Source organism: Platalea leucorodia (genome assembly GCF_965183815.1).
Source record: "Platalea leucorodia genome assembly, chromosome: 12".
Lineage (NCBI taxonomy): Eukaryota > Metazoa > Chordata > Aves > Pelecaniformes > Threskiornithidae > Platalea > Platalea leucorodia.
Window position 1 is genome coordinate 4,545,324 of NC_138834.1, and position 21,964 is coordinate 4,567,287.

The 21,964-nt window shown below is 38.1% G+C and overlaps 1 protein-coding gene across 1 annotated transcript in view; it reads left to right on the forward strand.

The window, feature by feature from the left end:
- Positions 1 to 568: 568 nt before the first annotated feature.
- Positions 569 to 21,964, forward strand: part of TMEM132D (transmembrane protein 132D) — a gene marked incomplete at both ends in the record, with an annotated part of 261,079 nt that continues 239,683 nt past the window's right edge. The window contains one exon of the mRNA XM_082325472.1: positions 569 to 647. Within this exon, the coding sequence (XP_082181598.1) occupies positions 569 to 647 (79 nt within the window). The remainder of the gene's footprint in view (positions 648 to 21,964) is intronic.

Here is a 21,964-nt window from a genome sequence, read left to right on the forward strand (position 1 = left end):
AAAAAAAAAAAAAAAAAAAAAGAGCGAGAGCGCAACAACAAACCCCCTGCCTCCGTGTCTGGATGATTTCCGGGCTGATCAGCATCACCTAAAGGAAAACTTTGGTGACGCCCGGGGAGCGGACGTGCCGTTCCGCCGGGATGCGGGCACTGGCTCTGTGAAGCGCGGGCAGGCGGGTCCCCGCCCGCGGAGGCGGGGGTGCGCGGCGCGGAGCCCCGCAGCCCCTGCCCAGCGCGCCTGACCCTGCGGGCTCGGGGCTGTTCTGGGCTAGGGGGCTGCTTGCCTGCCTCGGGCAGCTGAGGCTCGGGACTGAGATTTTAACCAGAATTGTTTCCTATTTATTTTTTGAGAGGAGAGGGTTTTTTCTTTCACAGCATCATCTGTTTTGAAGAAAGGAGGGAGAAAAGGGGAGGGTTAAAGCTAAAGAAGTAAGTCCTCTCTCCGAAGGAAATGCCTTTTGCGCTCTCCAGATGACCTTTTCTGAAAATGCAGCCTCTCCAGTTGACCGATTTTTATTTTGACTACAAAGTGTGTGAAACTGAGCCCTAACTTCTCCACAAACCCTAGGATGTGCACTTCTGGGATTAGCAATATGGGGCATCTGTTGTCACCTCTCCTCTTGAGCCTGGCAGCAGTTTTTTCCAAAGGTAAGGCTCAATCTCTTCTGTCTGTTTTACTGCATCTTGTTTCTTGTTTATTTTGCATACGCAGCCTCTCTCCCCTCTCTTTGCAATGCCTGGAATGTTGATACCCACAATTCATGACTGAAGGACTTGGGGGGAGTCATGTGCTAGTCTAAAATAAAGATATCGTGATGGGAAATCCCCAGTGGCAGGATTTTTTTCTTGGTCGACTGTGACAGTCTACCCATTTACTGAAGCATTTGTTACCTGCCTATTATACTTTTGATCAGGTAGTAGATGCTGATGATGAGCTGAGCTGGTATCCAACCAGCTTTGCATTGTGAAAGGTTTCTTATCTGGAAATTTGAAATCTTCAGGGGTACAAGCTATTGGAGTTAGTTGCCCCACTGTTATCTGCTATGTAATTTTTCAAATTAAGAATCTTGTATCTCAGACTGGCTGGCAATGCTTTACTGGACCAGAGAAATTTGTGCTTGCTGAAATGTTTAAGAGCTGTGATGAGAGCCTGAACCAGGTGTCTGATTCTGTGTGCTGAATAGAGTTTGAATGTCCTGACAGCATGACTTGAGAAGACTCAGTGATATCTTCTTGTCGCCCTCAACTGTGTTTACAGTAAGAATCAGAAAACCAGCATACAGATAATCCATACTTTTTTGTGTGCATTTAAATCCTCCTTTGAACTTAAAGTTTTCATCGATGGCCTCAGCCAAAAGGTGAATGCATTTTTGCAGTACTTAATTTAGATGATTCTGAGGATTCCTGTCGAATATAAATTAGGAGAAATGCACATTTCTACTGAGAAGACATTGTACATCAACAGCTATATTTTGGCAGGAAAACAAAATTAAAGTTCACACGTGGTTAGTCTTCAGAGAGGAATAATAGCATATGCATTTAATCTATGATTTTGCAAACATACTGATAAAGAGTTCTGCTTACAAACATCACTATTTAAAAAAGGAGTTAGTTATTCTTAACACCTCTTTACACTTCCAGATATCAGCACTTTTTTTTTTTCTTAAGTGAGTTATTTTTACTAATTACTTTGTATCCAGAACTGAACTTACTGACAGAAGGCAGAATATACAGCTATGTATTTATGTGGTGGTTTCCTGTATCAAATTCACTTCTCCTCCTTTTTCCTTAGAACGGGTTAAGAAAGAAAGGAACGAGATTATATGTCCCCTCAAATGTTACCTAAATGCAGTGCCTGCATAAGTACAGTTTTAAAGTTGCAATTGGAAATGCATTAGCAGCAGGGATTGGAAGTCTGAGTCTTTTCAAAAGATTGCTTCATTCACATTGCACGCCAGTAGCTTTTGATTTCCCAGCTAGGTTGTAAATTATGTATTTTATTATAAGCAATATCAGTACTTTGGATAGGCTAACAATGCAGTAGGAATATTAACTTTTCCATCTCCTATTTTTTGGTGTGTTTCAGTTTGCAGCCTTAACACTGCATTAACATAGTGTTTGACTGAGATTGCAGCTTATTCCAAGATTGGAGTAAAAGTGGCATTTCAGTCCCACAGAGTACAGTGTTTGTTTTATTGCCAGCTCAGCAATTATAACATTCATGTATAATTTTATTCTTAAATGTTACTTGCATCTCCTTTGAAAGATAAGCATAGGCAGAAAATTGGACTTGGAAAGGAGGTCTCTTAGGTGGAAAAAAAATGCTATAAAAACTGATGAGTGATTTTTCTATGTATTGTGATTGTGAAGTCTCATTAAATCTGATATGTCTTGAAACCAGATGCACAAGATCCCATTAGAATTACTGGTATTCTCTGTGCTATTTATTTTGCACTTCAGATATCCAGTATACCACTGCGTGATTGCTGGGAGTCTGCTGTTTAGTAATACAGATATCTATCTTTAATGTAATTGTCTATTTCCATACTTGGTCACAGACTCCATCTGTACTACTATGCCTTAGTACACTCGGAAAAGACGAGAGTGTTCCAGAGATTTACAGTATAAACTTGACAATGTAAAAGCTTGATTCCCGTCCCGCCCCGTAAGAAGATGAAAACCAAAAAAATAATCAGACTTGATTACTACTACAGGGCATGTTTCTTTGATGCCTTTCTGTTGCTAATAGAAAAACTCTCTCATTTATGACATGATGACAAAGTTTTCCTAAAGAGAGAAAAAAATCTTTTAGCATGCATCAGCAATCAGCTGTCTATTGTATATAGGTCTGTTGCTGATTACTCAGAACCATGGCAACGCACCTTTTTACTGCACAGTTTCCAAATCTTTTGGGTAATAATGTTGAAGACTTGAGAATGCTATTGCGGTTTTGCTTTGCTTTTATCTTGTAAATGCAGAAAATAGCTCCAACCTGAGAAATGAAATGTTGTTTTCAATAATGAGCTTCATGTTCTTATCAGAACAATTTGTCACTGATGATATTATCCATGTATTTTAATATATTGTCAGTCTCTGTGTGTGTGTGTGTGTATGTACATATATATACGTATAGACAAAGGACAGAGATTATAAGGCTATGTAACTGTAGTTATGGGGGCAGTTGCATTTCACAGCTTTGTCTTCAACTAGGAGTTTTCTTGACTCAGTCTTAGGGAGGCAATGCTTACCCTCAGTCAGTTGGGCATTTTGCTATTTGGTATCAACTATCAAATCTTCAATTAAAAAATAACCAAGTGCAGTTGACATTAATGAAAACACAGACTAATACAACAGGCACAATAACGTGGGCATTTTGTTCCCTTGTTTAAGGGGAAACCCTCTCATTAGCTTCATTGGAGTAGAATAAAAACTTCAATACCTTACTTGAACACCAGGTTCCATGCTTGGCTTAAGTCTATAATGAACTGGACATCTTCTGTAAGAGGCTAAACAATTTTAGGATGTCTGTTGTGAGACTGAAGATTGAGGAGCTTTTTACATAATGAATGTTGGTTGTCAGATAAAAAAACTGATTTAATTAATTTCAAATTTTAGGTCTAAGTTGACAGTAACAAAACAAGTGAATATTTTAGTGACTTTTTCTGCCTGCATTCTGCTCAGCATTCCATGTTCTTCTCTGTCATCCTGGGCTGAAATCTTCCTTCAGGTTGCTTTCTAATGAGATTTCAGGCCACATAGCTGCTGTTTTGATTTTCTTTTTCTCTCAGTTTTTATAAATGTGGACACTTGGCAACTGCATTAGGCAGGATTACCCTGTATACCCTTAAGAGTGTTCCCCATAGACTAGAGATGTGGATAGTACATTTGCAGTGATGCCAATCTCCTATTATAGGAAGTGTGTGGGGGGGAAATCTCTCAGAAACGAAACCCCAAACATTTAGTTTTGGTTACATTATAGGAGAGAAGTATCTGGATATTTGGATTTAAATTGCCTCTGTTTCCTTTGGAATTATCCATGTCACAGTATTCTTTGAACCCTCTTGATTTCCATTGAATCTTATACTGCAGATTTTTTTTGTCTTGTTATGGACAAACTCTATTTTTGGCTTTCTCTTGCAATTTTACTGATTCCATTGATGACACTTAGTATCAGAATATGTCATTCTGTCCACAGTGCTGAAATACTTCACTGATGATTTCAGTGGATTGTGAATTGTAGTTGTATAGGAAGCCACTTTCTTTCCCTTTGATCTCACCTGTGCATCCACTGGCTTCAGTGGGGGTAGTGATGTACAAAGAACTACACAGCTGAGCTTGTTAGTTGTGTTCCATCTTCCACAAGGCTGTGGACCATTTCTGAAGATCTTTATGTGTGATCTTCCACTGACATTGAAGCAGACTATGGACTTAATGTAAGTAGACGCATGGAAAATGAAAAGCTGGGGAGTGCAACAACCTGTGTTTCAGCACTGCTTGCTTTGGAGTTCATTACTCTGGAACACTGGTAGTATATTATTAATGAAAATAGTGCTGTATATGGGTTAAAATTGAAGATTATTTTATTTGATTTAAGATATGTATTCTTTTTTTCCCCTCCTTGGTGGTGACTAAACAGGAGTTCAGGATTGACAGATTTTGCTCATGATGATGAGGGACACGTTCTTTTTCTCAAAGCAACAGTGCTGATATTACTTGTGGACAGGCTCATCATAGGCATCTGTTGCTCTAGCTGTGCAATTGATTTGTATAGAAAATTTACTGCATGCTGATTTCAGATGACCACTGCTTAGGTGAGCATGAAGTACAGGTGTGGTCAGTAGGAGTTTTTCTTGTAAGCTTTGCCTGTGTGCAAAACCCAAAAAGTTTTCTTAAAAACCCAAAAGATAAAGGAAATCTTTCTAGCTTAAGGTTCAAGCTGTTCCCATAAAACCAAAGTTTTGTACTTTGTCCCAGCTGCATTGAACTTACAGTCGTTTGAGACATTATACAAGGGAAGGGGAAACTAAGTTGCACTTTTTTTGCTCTGTTTCTTGCCCCAGTGTACTTCTGGGAGAAGGCCCGTTCTGATTTCTTTTCTTTCAGTAAAAATAATAAATTCAGACTAAACTAAAAAATTCTACAGCTAGACCCATGTTTTATTTGTCAGCTGCAATACTGGCTTAATATGATTTGGTTTTTAATATTTCCCTGTAATGTTCTCATTTTTTACTTCTATCTTGTCTTTTATTCCATAGGACTGGTGGGCTTTGTGACACCAACCAATGTTTTAAGTATTAATAAAAGCAGCTTTATTCAATAAAGATCAGTTTTATTTAATAAAAGAGAGAATCAAAAGATAATCTGATTCTTCATGCTGCATTCGCATTCAATCAGCCTCCTGAGGTTGTTGTGGATGCCAAGTCTAGTGGCAGTCTATCACAGGTCCTGGGATACATAAACATGACTCCAGACAGATTGATTGCAGAGAAGCTGAAGAGGCAGCTGAGATTCATCGCAGGTTTGGCTTATAAAGTGTTACATTAAATTATTTGATTTTCACGAGTCTTTGTAATATTGCCTGCTGCATTATTAATGGTAGTTCAAAATGAAGTGGATTTTAAATAGTTCAGAGACATTTAGATAACACTAATTATTATGAGCAGATTTAAAGTACATATTTGAGGATGTTAGGCTACTTCACCCTCCTCCATGGGGGGAAAATTAACTGTAGAATGAGGATTGGCTTCTTCATGTCTTTGATTTCTTCTTTTATTGAATAGACTTAATTCCAGTGTAAGGTGTTAGTCTGATGGCCCCACAGAGCTAATGGATTGAAAGTAGTCATCCTCCAAAGAGGCACAACCTATGTAATATCTATGCAAGCTTCCACTTTCTACTTCAGTAGTGTGACTTAAACTCGATCTAGAGGATGATATAACTTCCAGTTCTACGATATAGGATATTATAACCATCTACTGATTCACAATGGGTGTGATCCAGAGCCCATTACAGTCAGTATATGGGGTTTCATTGCCTTTAGTAGGCTTTAATTCAGAGTGTAGACAGAGTTTTCTGGAGTGGTATTTTTCAGCCTGTGGCCCACACACCAGTGGTGATTCATAGAACATCTGAGCAGTGTTGTGAAACCAGTGCCAGAAACCTTATGCATGCAAGCTAGGAAAAAACAAGGGGAGGAAATAGAAGTAACAAGGACGCTTTCAGAGTACATCCCAATTTGTGTGTGGTTGTAAACAAAGACCTTTGTGACAATACTGCGTAAGATGGTCTGGATTTCTTTCAAAAAGTTAGATGTCTCTTGTCCTTTTTAAACTACCGTTTAAAAACACGGTAGTGAGACTAACTGTAGTAATTTAAAGTATTTCTCTGAACTGTTCGGTATTGCCTCAGTACTTCAGACACAATCACTGTTGGTGTGAGTGTTTCTAATCCACTGCAGCATAGGTTCACTTAAATCAACATTGAGTAGTGGTTCAGTGAAGCAACGTAGGAGTAGTCTGCCAGTCACTTAACAGCATCTGCACTCTAGGGTCAATTAACTTCCTAAAAGGCTTCCGCTGTACTCACAGGGGATGTTTGTTTGTTCTTACACCCTCAGTCTTGTTTTTTTTAATTAAGGTTTCCAGAAAGGTTTCTGGAGGGAGTTTTCTGTGTTGCAGACGATTGTATCCCTGAAAGTTGCTCAGCAAAATGCACACATTTTTTGTTTCTTGTACAGATCATGTAGAAATGGTTGGTAGTGGATGCATCTATGCTGATGCCACATTTCCCCCAATTTACAAAACAAAAGGCCTCTTCCCTCCTCCTATAGTCACTTCACCTTCTCACAGGCCCATCTAGCTCTGTTTTTAAAGTTAGTTTGAATTGATTTGGTTTGTTTAGTTATTTGGGTTTTTATTTGTAAATAAAAACTTTTGTCACAATGCTGTGGAAGATGGTTTGGATGAGGTGCTCCAGAAATTTGCCATCGGAATGGTTAGTAACCATTTTCCAGCCTTAATTTATTCAATACCATTTTATACCCATTTGCTTTTCTGCTAATGGTGTCTTTTAAACTTAATAGCTCTTCTTCTCCTTGGTGGAATGCAATGGGCCTCATTAGTTTGCAGTTTTGCAGCTAGAGCAAGCAAAATAAAACCACATGCAAAAATGACCATGTAGACTGTAAAACATGAGAAGGGGGAAGAATATTGAATAACATAGATCCTATAAAGAGAGCAAATTAAATGAGTTAGCTAGTTATGTAGAAAAAAGTAGCAGGGGTAATAATATTGAGCGCACTAAGCAGAAGTGTGGACAGATATCAACACACTCTTTATTCTTGGTGTATACAACTTTACAGGATAGACTAAGGAGCAACAGATGAAGTGTCCTCTCCAGCTGAACCAGGATGCTCTACAGCATGCCTTTTGATCTATTTTCTTTCAAGGTAGGCCGACTGTTGAGCAGGCAGCCTGCAGACCTCTTGCTGAGGAACAAGGCGGATGTCCAGATATTCACACAGATGAAGCTGCACGTCTTGCATGCTAAAAAAAAAAAAATCCTCCGAGTCAGAGAGTTTAGTCTCATCTAATGCTAAATGATCTCAGAACATTGAATTTTGTTGGCCCTCAACATCACTTCCTTGCTTTTTATTTATATTTGTAAAAGTGTACATTTTATGTCTTCAGTATACATTATGTAAATTCATTGCACAAGAGAAGGAATCCAAAGTTGGCAGAGATAACTAGCCAATAGTGTCTCTGAATATTAATCCAATCCATAATATGAGAAAGGAAACAATACCACTTAGTCTTCAATCCACTCACTTGTCAAAGATCTTGGGTTAACATGTAATTGTATCTTCCATTTTCTACTGAGCCATGGTGACTCATTCCATTTGTCTTCAAGAAAAGAAAATAGTGGTGATTTGCACGTGCCTACAGTTGAAATATCTGTATTTATCTGAGTTTTGCCTCTCTGTCTTAATGTAATCAGTCTTGCTTGGTTAATTTTAATTTGGTAGTACACATTGGGTGGTTAGTTTTCTTGTCTATGCATGGCAAACTCCGACATTTGACTTCCTACATTGCTCTTAGCAATATAGGGTATATTGTCAGGTTTTCCTGCTATGAAGGAGGTCTTGATGTTTTTTCAATGGATTGTGTTTTGAGCTACTGTTGAATGAACTATTCAGCTCTGACAGAACTTCTCAGTGTAATAGATGTGTAAAACCACCATGTATCAGCGCTTACCCTCCTGTCACCTTTAGCATTTTCAGAAATAAAAACGGGATCTAGTTTGCTCAGGTTCACAAGCCTGTACCTCTTGAAGGATATCATTATGTGGTCAACAGTATGGGACTTGGGGCAGAATTGAGCAATCCTGGTTCTGCCCAGCAGAGGAAAGAGGTGTATGCACACTCTGTAAGTTTATTACCACAGTTTGTGACTCTGTAAGCAGCATACGATGAATACTTTTAGAGTTTTCACTAATCTGTCCCATGTACACTAATTTTCACTCTCTCTCTTATGTTTAGGATCTATTTAACTCAGAGCACAGGATCTGTTTAACTTAGAGTTAGCTGCTTTGTTAGGTGTTAAGCTTGTCTACAGAATTAGGCTCATATGAAAACACTAGAAGAACTTGTCCTACCTTCTGTAGCACAGAATGGAAAAGGACCATATGCGAAAGGAGTGTCTCATAATCTATTGGTGTGCTAGTGCACATCCGACACATGACTAACTGAAATTTGTCATCTTCTAGACTGTAGTGGCAAGGCCACTATTTCCAGATGTCTCTAATGAGTTGCTTTGTACCCATTCTTAGTAATCCTGCTGAAATTCCAACTGCTCAGCAATCCTGTAAATCAGGGTGTGAGAAGATGAGGATCCAAAATTTAGTGGACACTTCTCAAATCTTATTTTAGTCTTTCTGAGTTGTGATATCCCGCTTAATGACAAAGAGTAGTTCCACCTTCAGTGAATAACAATAAAAGCAATATATTGCTTTTTAAAGCTTGATATGATGCTTTCCTTGTTTGCTCAGGGTTTATCAGTTAAGGTTCTCTTATTCCATATCCTTTTCTATATTATTGGGCAAACAGTTGTAAGGCTATCATGACTTTAGCTGTGCTCTGCTCTCTCCTTTGTGGTTGACTGTGTCCCCTGCAGCAGTTGTCTGATAAGAGATGATTTCTTGCATACTGAACACTTGTGCACAGTAGGATTCTGTTATATACTTCTGACTCTTTGACACCATCTGCCCAGTAAAGTGGTTTTAATGGGTTTCCACTGAGCCAGCCTGTACTACAGCCCTGACAGCATACTCTGTGTTTTTAAAAATAAACAAAATCTCTTCAGAAAAGCTATTCATGAACATTGGATTCTCCAGCAAAATTTGAGGATTACATAGTTTGATATATTGAGGAGGCAGAAATATCTCTATTTGATGGACTTTAAAATAGGAAAATGACTGATAGCTTGGAATGGTCTTCTAATAGTACTAGTTTATTTTTTTAAATGATCTTATAAAGCACATTTCCTGTCCCATTTTTTAGTTGGGTATTATTATCCTTTTACAGAAATGCAATCATTTTACCTTGTTGGAGTTGTCTTCTTTATGAAAGCTGGGAATGTAGTGGTTCACGGTGGTGATTTAGGAGTCAGTGTACCCACTGGCTTTCTGTAACCTTTGGAAAATCACTTCAGTTCTCTGCTTTCCCTTTCCCCTTTAAACTGTCTTGTCTACTCAGAATACAAGTTGTTCAGAGCAGGACCTGTTTTACTTGCTGTTTATATAGCATCTGCCCCTCTTCTCAGGTGAGAATGGACATTTTACCACATTAAAATAATTAATTACTAGTGGCTGAGTTAGAAATTGGAATGCAGCATTCCGATTGTCCTGATCGCTGGACGACATGAACAACTCGGAGGCCTGCAAGAATCCAAAAGAAGAGTAGGGTAAGGGGAAAAAAAATAAAGATATAATGAAAGCATCTGTGCGATTAAAAAATTCTAAGAGCTGAAGTAGATCCCATCGCATGATGTTACAATTAATAAGCTATCTAAACCTTCTCAAACAGCAACATGATAAAGGGAATGTAAAAAGCTTCTTATAAAAAGATGTCATAAAGATGTTTTTGTATTTCTTTCTGTTATAATCCATGTTACTAAACTATTAAAGAAAAGATTTTGAATATCTGCATTAATAATGCAAGAAACCACTTACAATGAAAAAATGTTTTTTTGGCAGATAGTACAGATCTTGGAAATATTTCATTCCTTCTCTGCCCCTTCAAGTCTTTGGGGTTTATTTTAAGCTCTTCATGTTAGTAAGTTGCAAACATAGTGGGTCGTGGTGGTGATGAGATGGACTGGTGAAAGAAACTGTTGGCTAGTCTCTTCTGTTATTGATGGGACATGAAAATTGAAACAGTTAAAATAAATGGATTCTTCTGAACTTCCAAGCTGGCTTGATAAGAACACACAGAGAATCAGACACAATCCTATTCTTTAGTCTTTAAGTTCTTTTTTCTAAATTACATAGAGTTTGACCTCCAGCCAAGATGAAGGTTTTAATCTGAAGCAGGAGTTTCTTTTGTCTTCTCTATGCCCTATACAGTACTAGTCCTGGTTTGTAGATCTGCATGGGGAGCCAGTACAAGATATTTGAACCTCTCTTTCTAGCTGACCATTTACTCGAGAATAACTGTTGCTGAGGTCCCCAAGAAAAACAATCTTCTGTGCTACTGTGGCATTTTGGGTGAATAGACCATGAGGCTAGGGCAGCTTTTCAGTATATTCTGCGATGTGCAATACCTTCATATAAAAGAACCATTCTCAACAGTCATTAGCTTTAGAACCTTTTGTGCAATAAAGACATTCAGCATTTTTAACCTGTGGAATATGCACATGATGGTACCATTTGTGAGAAAATTGGCAAGACCCCTTCTTTGCAGCTGAAGAAACAGACGGTTCCATCATCATTTAATAAATGGTCAACAGCAGAGCTGTGCATATGAAGTTTTCAAATTGTGTGAATCTTTGCTGTTTGCAGGTTTTCTTACATTTTCTGGCTAATTTGGTTGAAAGCTTGTGGACCGTCTTAGCAATACTGCATCCAAGTTCAGGTTCCTTTTATCTTCTCATGTTTTCATCCTTGTAGATTTCTTTGGACTTGCTGTCTTTTGAAATCAAACACCTTCTCGAGGTCTAGAATTCAGACTGAATTTAATGGATCCAATTTCAGATTAGAAAAAATATAAAGGAAATGTCACTATGAATTCCCTTGAGAATGAAAATGGTATTTCCCAAATGCATCCAGCAGGCTGATATTTTGAGTGGTGTCTCAGTGCTCCTTTCTCTTTGCTTTTGTTAATGCTTCATTTGTGTAATGGCTGAAATGCAAACTAAGGTAAATACCTAGGATCTGTGATCCTTACGCAGTTGTTTGTTGCTGCTGTTACCTTTTTTTTTCCCTTTGTCCTATCATAACTTTGGATGTTGCTGTAAATGTTCCCTGCTGTTTCTGCTGCAGTAGTTTAAAATACATATATCAGCATCAGCTGTGTCTTTTCTTGCCTTTTTATTTAGACTCTTTATCTGAGTAGCAATAGATCAGAGTAATGGTACAATAATCACTGTTGAAGCATTTATTTGTTTGTTTTCTTTCTATTTCTATGCAGTCATATGCTCCTTTCATCCTTTCATCTATTCCTATCAGAATTATGCATGCAGTTTGGATCAGACCCTGAAAAAAGAGAAGTGCTTGTAAGTGGAGAATACTATATATAGCAGACCTTTGTTACAGTATTTATAGTCTTGATGTTTAGAATGTCTTCATACGCATTATAGGTTCTCACCAAATAATCAAATTGCATCAATAATAATAAAAAGGATGGTTCTTGAAGAGATTCTTTTTAACTGTTCTCTTTTCAGCAGCTTCAGAAAAGAGCGATGAATTTGGCAGCGTATTTGCAGTGCTAACAAATCTGGGCTTTGGCAGTCTAAATCAGGAACAGTGAATTCAAAACTGAAGATCCCTCACAGAGATGTCCTGATAGTAACTACCTTTAGGTGCAGGGGGGAGCATTCACAGACCTCGGTTGATTTTAGCTGTTGCAGTAGGTCACAGGGTAATCTCTCAGGTAATTAGCTCTGTCAAACCTTAAGTCTTTATGGCCTACAACTTCTATCTGGAAGGTTGTTGGGAGACAGTGAAGATCAAGGGATGAAGAAAAATTCCCCCCAGAATGCAAAGAGCATTGCAGGGTGTTATTTGGTGTAACAGGACTTTTCTAGTGTTTCAGTTCATACTGTGGAGTGCTAAACCGCGTCATTTTTTTCCTAATAAGTACATTTTCATTTCTGTTTTCAACCTGAGAATAGTAGCCATCCTAGTCTTTGTATTTGTGGTGACACCGCACCATTCCCTCAGCCTCTCGGGTATGGTCGTTGACTTGTTGCAGATGTCTGCTGCCAGTTTGATCAATTTGTCAGAGAAACTGTACATTTTCACATTTGTTTTATGTTCTTCTGACAGACAGGTACTACCAAATCTCATCTGGAGCCTACGGAATTATGGTAGCAGTTTCAGTTATGTTTTATGCTTCTTTGACATCTGTCTTAGGAATAGCTGATCTATTGTATTCGTCCTGGTCTAAGTCTGACTGGTCCTTTGCAAATGCTGCTTTCCGGTACCTCTTCATTTTCTTCTCCAATGACTGAATAAATGTTTCTCTCAGACACTCAGTAAGTGAATTCCTCCATAGTTCTTGCACTTTCTCTTGCCTCCTTAATCGTAGGTCAGTGCTATTACTGTTTTCCTTCCAGTTGCAAGGCCAAGTCTTGTTTTTAGCACTGAGATGAACAGAAGGAATCATGGAGGAAAACAAACTATATAATCTTAGATTTTGAGATGACATTGAACTTGTAGTACTGACCTGTAGGAGTTATCAGAAAATAATGGGAAACCTAGGCTGGGAGCCCAGAAAATTAAGATTGAGGGCAAGCAAGAAGAAATTTATGAAAGTTGGAAGACAAGAAGAAGAAATAAAGATCAAACTCTGTGTTCTGTGCTACTACTCTGCAGAGTAAGAAGTGATAGTGAAGAACGGGATTGTGAAGAGCGCATAATAAAGAAAATAAGAATACCTGCTTCTTGTGCTGTGTGGCCTGCTTCAGGCAGATAGTATGTGCACAGACAATGCCCATCACCAGAATGGTCCCACGAGGTCTGATGTCCTCAGATTCCCTCACACATGCCTATACCATAGCCCAGGGGCAAGTTACACATATATTTGACCTTATCCTGTAAAACTGGTATCTTACCAAACTGCAAAATTGCCCTCACATTAGATAAAGCAGTTTGAACTAAGAGGACACAATCTCTTCTACAAAAAATGGCCAGGGGTCAGAGCTGTTTTTCTGAGGTGGTTCCCAAAATCACTGTAAGTGCTTCTTGCAGATATATTCTGGCTAAAGACCTTAGCTGATACAGGGGAATGGGAGTCGGGCATCTACCATGCAGTCTAATACTGAAAAACTGGAAAAGAAGCTTTGCTCTGTTCAGCAAAACAAGTGAAACACTCTGGAATTTTTAAATTAGTGGAACATCCTTGGTGGGGGACAACTGAAATTTTAACTTTAGTTTCAGACTAAAACAAATATTGAACTACCATAATTTTTCATGGAATAAAATCTTAATTTTGCCTATGATGGATTCGAGTCACAAATATGCAAGATAGGTTTTTGCTTGTTTTCATAATAATCTCATGTGAAATGGTTTGTACTTTAATTCACCCACCTGAAAGGAAAGCTAAGATAGCTGATGCTCAGTTACTTCTTTATATTCAGTGGTTAAAGACAACTCCTTTTGTTTTTGCAGTAAAATATTTTCTAATTCATGTGAGCTGCTTCTTAATTCTCACCTCTTTTTCCAGTAATAAAGGGTTTTTCTCAGCATTCTTTCCCTTGCATAATGGGAGCTCTCACACTTTGCAAATGCCCTCGGTGTCCTTCCTTGACCTGCTGGCAAAAGGTGATATTGAAAAGTTTTTTGTTTCTTTCTCAATTGAAGTAGATTGCACAGCTCTCGCAATAGAACTTGCCTTCTGCCCTGGACAAGTAGTCATCAAATGTGCTGGTAACAGAGAAATGATGCATTACGTGGTACTACAGATACCATGCAACTTAAGAGAAAGAAATAATGAAATGACATAGTATTTTATATTGCAATGAAAACTGTGCTAAGTGCTGTGAAAACACAGCAAGGAACAAGAAGTCTTTGGAGTCAAGGTCTAGCTTTACAGGAGAAATGTGCAGAATTTTTATAATTTGGCTGTGGGAAGCGGTTATGACAGACCTTTCCTGGAAATTAAAAAAAATGTATTTTGCAGGTATAGTGCTAGTACAGTAGTTGAACAGCGGTGGTTTCCTATATTTTGCGTGTTGAATTTTGTTCACTTAAATCTACGCTGTAAGCTGTAAGCAGTCAGAAGAAAATTTGTAATCATTCTTCACTAGGCTGAATCTGATCTGAAAATGAGCATGGATGGTATGGCTCCTCAGTAGGCTAAGTCAGGCTCAGCTGGGGCTGCTGCGGCCTCTCTTTCTTGTATGGCATTGGCATTTATGCAGTTGAGTAATGAACCGTGCAGAGGGCTGACTGATCCAGCTGAAAACTAATCTTTTTTTCTCATTTACATAGGTTAGGGGTGTTTTTTTGCAGACGACAAATACTGCAGTTGTGTATTGAGGTGGTTCAGCTCCCTGATCTGATGGAAAACTAACCCACCTAAAAGAAAAGCTTTCCAACAGACATGGGACTGTGAATAATCTCACCCTGAGACCACATGCTCAGCAGATCTGAGACAAAGAAGGGCTGAGGAGTGTGTGCCTCAGTAGCCTGTAATTACACTTTCTTTTTGTAATATCAAACTACACCTCCAGTAATCTGTTCCTAGGCCTTTTCATTCTCATTCCCTTGTAGAAAAAAAAACGTGATTATAGAAATCAGATGTTGTTCAAGCTTATGGAATAGCATGGAAACCAGTCAAAATGGAAAAGAGTTTGACAGTGACCACTTGATATATTTATAATTGCCATTTTCAGCTGATAACTTTACCAAAGTAGCACTCCATTCCATCTACAAAACAGCAACACTTTTAAAATAAAAGTATAATAGTAATATTTAATGATGACCAAGGTAATGCCATGCAAGTTAGACAAAGATATGATAATTTTATATAACAAATACTATCAGTCTCAGTTCTCCCTCAGTAAATTCGTTTTCATGGCTTGGTTGAAGTTTTTGAAGCGGAGGGAAAGCGTCCCACTGTTGTTGATAATGTGGTGATGACTAAACTTTATACTTTTGGATTCAGCTATAATACTCCAACCTGAAGGGGACATTACTTACCTGTACGCTGAATATTTTGATGAGCGAGTTGAAAGATTTTTTGGAAACTTCTTTATATTCTTAATCCAGCCAAACTACTTCTGAGTAGCTGAATTCTGTAGCAGTGATGATAGAGGCTGCAGCATGGTGATGAAGGTGTAAGACACAGGAGTTTCCAGGAAGAAATTTGGATTTTATTTCCTTGCCCCAGTCGCGTAGCTGTGGTCATTTTCAGCCATCACCAATGGCTGCTATTGCAGCCGTTCCCAAAAAGCTGAGCATCCCCCTTTCATAATCGTGGATCTGGGCCAGCCTAGCATTTTCTCCTTGGCTTTCCGTTCTGTACTAAGCATTACAGACTACTATTGTATGAGATCTCTCACATCTGCCTATCACCCAGGCAGTTCCCAGTTCTTAGTCACTTGTTTTTTTTCTTTCCTTATGAACTAGTGCTGTGACTAAATTGGTAAGTCTTAATGGCTCATCATATCTTGCCTGGGCTTCCTGTTTCCGACCCCCGTTTTCTCTTCCACCGCCAGAATGTACATACTAGTAGACAAATGCCATCTGGGAATTGTAAATCTGTCACAAGTACCCCTGCTATTAGTTTGTGTGTATCAAGATGCAAAGACTGTTATAAATGCTTACTAATCTGCATCAGAGTTACAGGTTTTTTAAAATTATGTCCATCTTGATTCTTAAGGCATCTAGCTTTTAGGTCAAAGTCTGTAAGCTCACAGGAGTGTTTATTTTATTACAGTGGAATGGTTAGACCAGCATGGGGGCAAATGGCTGTTTGAGTCATGGACCAGTTCCTAATTATACCTGTGTGCTTCCTTAATGGAATTCAAATAAATGATTTTGTTGTGTGAAAGAAGGGGCATTATACTTATTTCTAAATTCTTTTTAAGATGTCAGCATGTAGCCCTGAGGATGTGAAAGCAAGGTAGATGTTGTCAGCCTCCCTGGCTGCTCTGAATTAGTCTGAACCCATTGGAAATGAAAGGTTCAGAGAGCACAGATGGAATAGATTGAAGTAGGAGCTTTGAGTGAATTGAAAGGGCAAGTTTACTGGCTAATCGTGATCTCTATGGCAGAAAGATATCTAATAGATTGAAATTGTCAGACATTGTGAAGTCCTCGAAAGAACTGCTTAAGGCTTTTTGCTTTCCAATTCTGGCTTATGGTAGCCACCTTCTTTTTAATTAAAATCTCTTTTGCTTCCACATAATGAAAATAAAACGTGGAAGCATATAATATTTAGTGAATATGTGAGGCATGAACTGTTCTTATCTTGGTTGATTTTTTTCTTTCTTTTAAGATAACAAAATTGCATGAATACATCTGTTTAGAGATTATATTTCTTCACTCTGTAGATGAAGGCTAGATTTTTAGAAGTGTTTGGTTTTAAATTTAAGCACCAAAATGAGTGGAGAGATTTTCAGTCAGTCTCAACATTGACGTGGGTTTTCTTGCAAGTCCATCCAGAAATGTCACAGAGGGGAGTGGTGAATGCTGAATGCTTGTGAGCCCTCCCACGCTGACTGAGGGAGCAGAGCACTAGAAAATCTAGGCCTTGACTCTTTTGAAGACTTCAGTACAGCTTCTAGCTCAGTGGACAGCATCTTGGCTGGAGTTTAAGGATGCTGATGTGGTGTGAAGAACTATTCATCTTACAACAAAAATTGATGAAGAGGTTTTTTTAAATTTTGGCTTTAATTTGATTCATTTAGAGAAGGGAGTGATCTCATACTTAACAGACAATTCTATTTAAGCAGTTCTTTGACTTAAAGCTAAGAAAGAAGTGCAGCCTCTGTTTTGTTATTCTGTATTTGTTTCTTCAGGCTGATCTTTAAGAAATGCAGTGAGCTGTTAAGATATATAAGCCACCTTCTGATACAAATTTTAAATGCCTGAAAATAGGAGACAAAAACAGGCAGTACAGTAGGATGCCAGTATATGAAAAACCCAGAATAATTCAAAATTATACTACTGTTTTCGTTGTAAAGAGCAGCATACTTTTGTTTTTAATTCAGAATTTCTATTCCACTGTATATATTCAATTTCACTGTGTTACCTTCTGCTGGCAGAATTTCTTTGTCTTGCAACTGAAAGTCACTATCAGATCAGTCACTAATACCTTAAAGTCCACAATTTGCTCCAAACTCCCAATGTCCAAAATATAAAACTTAAGATTGCTTTAAAACTATCTTGAACTAGTTTTACAGTTATCACATTTTTTCACATTTTTAGATGTTAGAGCCAAATCTGAGTTTTGCTGAAAGACTTGAATTGGTGACAGACCTTTTCTACAACAGTCAGTGTTCTTTCTATGAAGCTCTTTTACTTCTCCAGTCCCTCACCCAAACATTTCCTCTAAACCTAACAGGTTTATATATATAATACATAATATATATAATAATATATTTTATATATATACTATATAATAATATATATATACAATCTTAAAATGTATGATGACACTGTGAAGGTTTTGGGGGCTTTCCTGATGTCTTCCGATGACTTTCTGGAGACAGGTGCTATTTTCATGTTTTCTTATACAGAGTGCAATATGTGAGATAGAATCCTAGCTCTACAAATTCAGTCGTTGACTTCAGTATGACCAAGACTTCTTCCTCCCATTATTCTTGAAAAATGAGTTGGAGTGGGTAGAAATAAAGCCAAATATGTGCATTGTCCATTATATGATTTTGAAATGTCATATGAATGAAGTTACACACTCGTGCTCTGCTTTGGTTAAGTGACAAGTCCAGTTCTTCTGCTAGAATTCACCAAGAAGAAAAATTGCATTAAAATAAAGTGCTGCTTTAAGGACAGATTCAGTCACCCTTAGTCATACTTTGCAAAGTCTTATTCAACAGGACCCCCCACAAAATATACAGGACGACAGAAACTGACTTTTTGTAATTGAAAGAGAAATTATGGTAGGATAATGGCTAACATGGGTTGGTAAGTCTTGTGTTATTTATATACAAAAAGTGACCAAATTTTAGGTAAGTGCTTGGAATAGATACAACACCTGAAGACTTGTTTAGCTTTTGCACAGCAGCTGATAGTCTCCAGCATCTATACCTTCTTAATCTGTTAGCTCAGTCCTGTCATAAGCCACAACACAGTGCACTGTTGATGCTGCAAGCTCTGTCCTGTTTTGGAGAAGGTGGAGCAATGCGTTAACAGCGTGAATTCAATAAAGAATGGATGGGCGAGTCCATTAGCCATTAGTTTGTCAACTTTATGAAGCACAGTGCTTTCTCAAGTCTGTGAGGAGCCTAATGAGCTATGATCAGGGACTGTGAGCCAGCCTCCCTAGCATCATCTACAAAACAGCACTTATCAACAGGGTGCAAGCAGCCAAAGTGAATGTGTAGAGGTTTGTCCATCAGACTGGATGTTTGTCAAGCTCCCCACGCTGTCTGTCTGAAGGAATGGCTCTATACCGCCACCAGCCAGGGCCCTTATTGTAATGCTCGGATGTTTGTATGAATACTAATAAAAATCTCTACTCACAGCAGTGAATTGTTAGTCTGAAAGGTATTAATGTCCATGAACAGTTAAATTTCAAGGCCTCAGCTTATATCTCTTTTATCTCCTATATTACAAGTTCATGTTACCCCTGTTACCTGCAGGAATTTGCTTCCAGTAATATTCCTTTTGCCTGTATACTGACTCTTGTGGAGAGCTATGGATTCCTTCATATCCTGTACCCCTCAGCTTGCAACCACACTTGATGTTTCTAAGATATGAAAAAAAAGTTGAAATGAAAACCAGAATACACTTATATCCCTTTGAAGTTCTTAAAGCAAGAGAAATACCAGGTGTTGTATTGAGTGTCTTAACCTTAAATGGAAGAAAATACTTCCTAATAGTGATATTGATGCAAATATGAAAAAAACCCTAGGAAATGTGGTGGAAGTCCTGTCTGCAGTGGGAGTTTAGTACCAGAAGGATAAGATTGCATTAGAGGATTGGAAATTTCGGGGGGGGAGGGGGGCGGGAAGCCGCATCTATCCCAAATCAGCCCTCCCTTTTCCTGGTTTCTATGAGGCAACATGAAGGGACTGAACATCAGCAAGTCCTGATGTCCTTTCGAAGCAGAATCACATTGACTGGATTGTTCTTAAGACTTTCATTGATCATAGAATTGATCTGCGTTCTCCTTTCTCCAGGATTACACAAACGACTGCTATCTTGCACGATAGGTTTTTATCATTCCCAAATAAAGCTTTCATGCTTCTTGTATGCACAGTACAGTCCATGTCTGCTTCCTAAAATTAAGTTCTTGTTACAGAGCTGGTTAATATCACAATATCCACTTTCTTATTAGGATATCCACTTTCCACATGTTGATGCACCCAGAAGTAGGGATGTGCTCAGTTTTCTTCATTTCGCTTCATATGTGAACTTCTCACTACATATGTGAACACTTGCTTGTGGTTGGCTACAATAGATTAGAGCATGGAGCTACATTCCTAGAGTCCGATGCCCTCTTCAACATCCTCATAGTGCTCATCTATTCTAAATGTTTTCTTTTTTCAGTAACATATGAGATAGATCTTGGCATAAAGGAGAATATTTAAAGAAATCGGAAATTAAGTGTTTTAATAAAGAGTAGGCGAGACACTGGAATACTATTAGATTTTGGCTATTATTAATTCAAGGGGGGAAAAAAAGTGTAAAATTAACACAACCTTGGCTGAAGTTTGTGGCTTTGAAGAAAATGGGGCCTCAGAGGAGTAGCAGGACTCAGGCTTGATTAAACTGGGATTTCAGAAATTCTCTGCGCTGAATGAAATAAAAAGGCATTCAATCTAATTAGATAGTATTGTGGAGGGATAGGAAGAAGAGAGGTATTTCTGACCCATTGGCTTTTTATATAACCTTTAATCCATGGGATGTGTTTGTAAACATTTTGGTAGATTTATTTTTTTTCTCAAGGGCATTTGGTCTTGAATTCTAACCTTTTGATAACTTTGCTTAGGAAAATTTGAGGAGAAAACCATCTAATAGTCCTATTAAAATACAGACTTCCTGGAGGCCTGTTCTGTAATTTTTCCTGATGAAAGTTCATATTTTGGTCATATACCTTGTTTGTATTTTGATGAGGAAAAGATATTCAGGAGGAAACATCAGTTTTTCTCAAGAGATTTCCTTTGTGCTGCCTACTCTATTTTATGTTAGAAGATGCTCACAAAGAGACTAGCATACTGGCCAGCCGAAGCCAGTAGGAGTCACCCCTTTTATACACTAGAGACCTATTTTTTTGTTACTGTGATGCAAAAAGGAAACATACCTTTTACCGGAATTACTTTTGGCTTATAATGTAAAAGAGAGGAGATTTAAGTCCAAAAATTTATAATTCAATGGAATAGTGCCTTATTCTTACATGATGGTTTTGATCAGGTGATTTCAAACCACTTAACAAAGGAATTTTACAGCATGTTTTGTCCTGAAGAAGGGAGAGATCTGGGACTAGAGTACAGATTTTCTAGAATCCTACTCCCTTTTCTCTCTGTTGGGTTAAACTGCTTTCCTGCAGTTTTGATTTCTGGACTATGCATCTGGTTTAAGGACTATTAATTCTTATATACTTTAGAGGAGCTAGTTGGTACTTGTTCTGCAGTTGTCTATTATGGCATAAGAAGATGTAGAGAGATGTTTACAATCAAATTTGCTTTTCATTTTGTGTCTACGTCACCTTAATTTAAGGGTTAATAGGGGAATCTGAGAGACCTAACATAGTGCCTGCTTAAATATATTATAGGCACAATTTTAGAAATGACAGGTATATTTTTGGAAAATCTCTACTAAACTGTGAGTTTCTTCAAGGAGAAGAGCTAACAGAAAAGCATTGTAATTATGTGTTTTGAAATGGAATTAATCCTTGACCCTTTGGAGAAGAGAAGATGCTATTTCCGCTTAGAGAGTGGTATAGATTAATTTTGATGGTTTAATAGAGTCACTCCAGACTTTCCATCTTTTTATTTACAGTAATTTATCAGACTTCAAAATTCACACTGAACTTCATGATAAACAGGCTTAGGCCAGAGAAATATTTTTCCCAGGTGCATGGTTTAGGAGCATTGCAGAAGAATTTCCAGTACTGGTGTCCTTTGGCATTTTGGTGTAAATCTATGTTCATGTAATTCCTGAAAGACTGAGAAGCCGAATATGTGTTTTTGCTGTCAAATCTCGATTTGTTTGGACAGCTTGGCAATCAGTGGAAATATCAACTAAGGTGCTGGGCACATTTTAGTTAAAGCCTCCAGGGAAAGCTTTCTTTATTTGAACATTGTTTAGGCAAGCAGATTCCTTGTGGCACAATATGTCGCAAGATTAAACAAGTGTGAGTGAGATATGTGTTTCCTTTTTCACAGTCTTTTATTTCTAATATTCTTAAATTAGGAGAATTTCAGATCTGCAACCTACTACAAAGTTCAAAATAGAGTTTGATTTATGATGGCTGCAGCTTGTGTTAAAGCTTACTTGCTACTTTCGTGTTTGCTGTTGCTCCATTAACTACTACCTTTGGTTGCTGTTTTTGCTGAGCT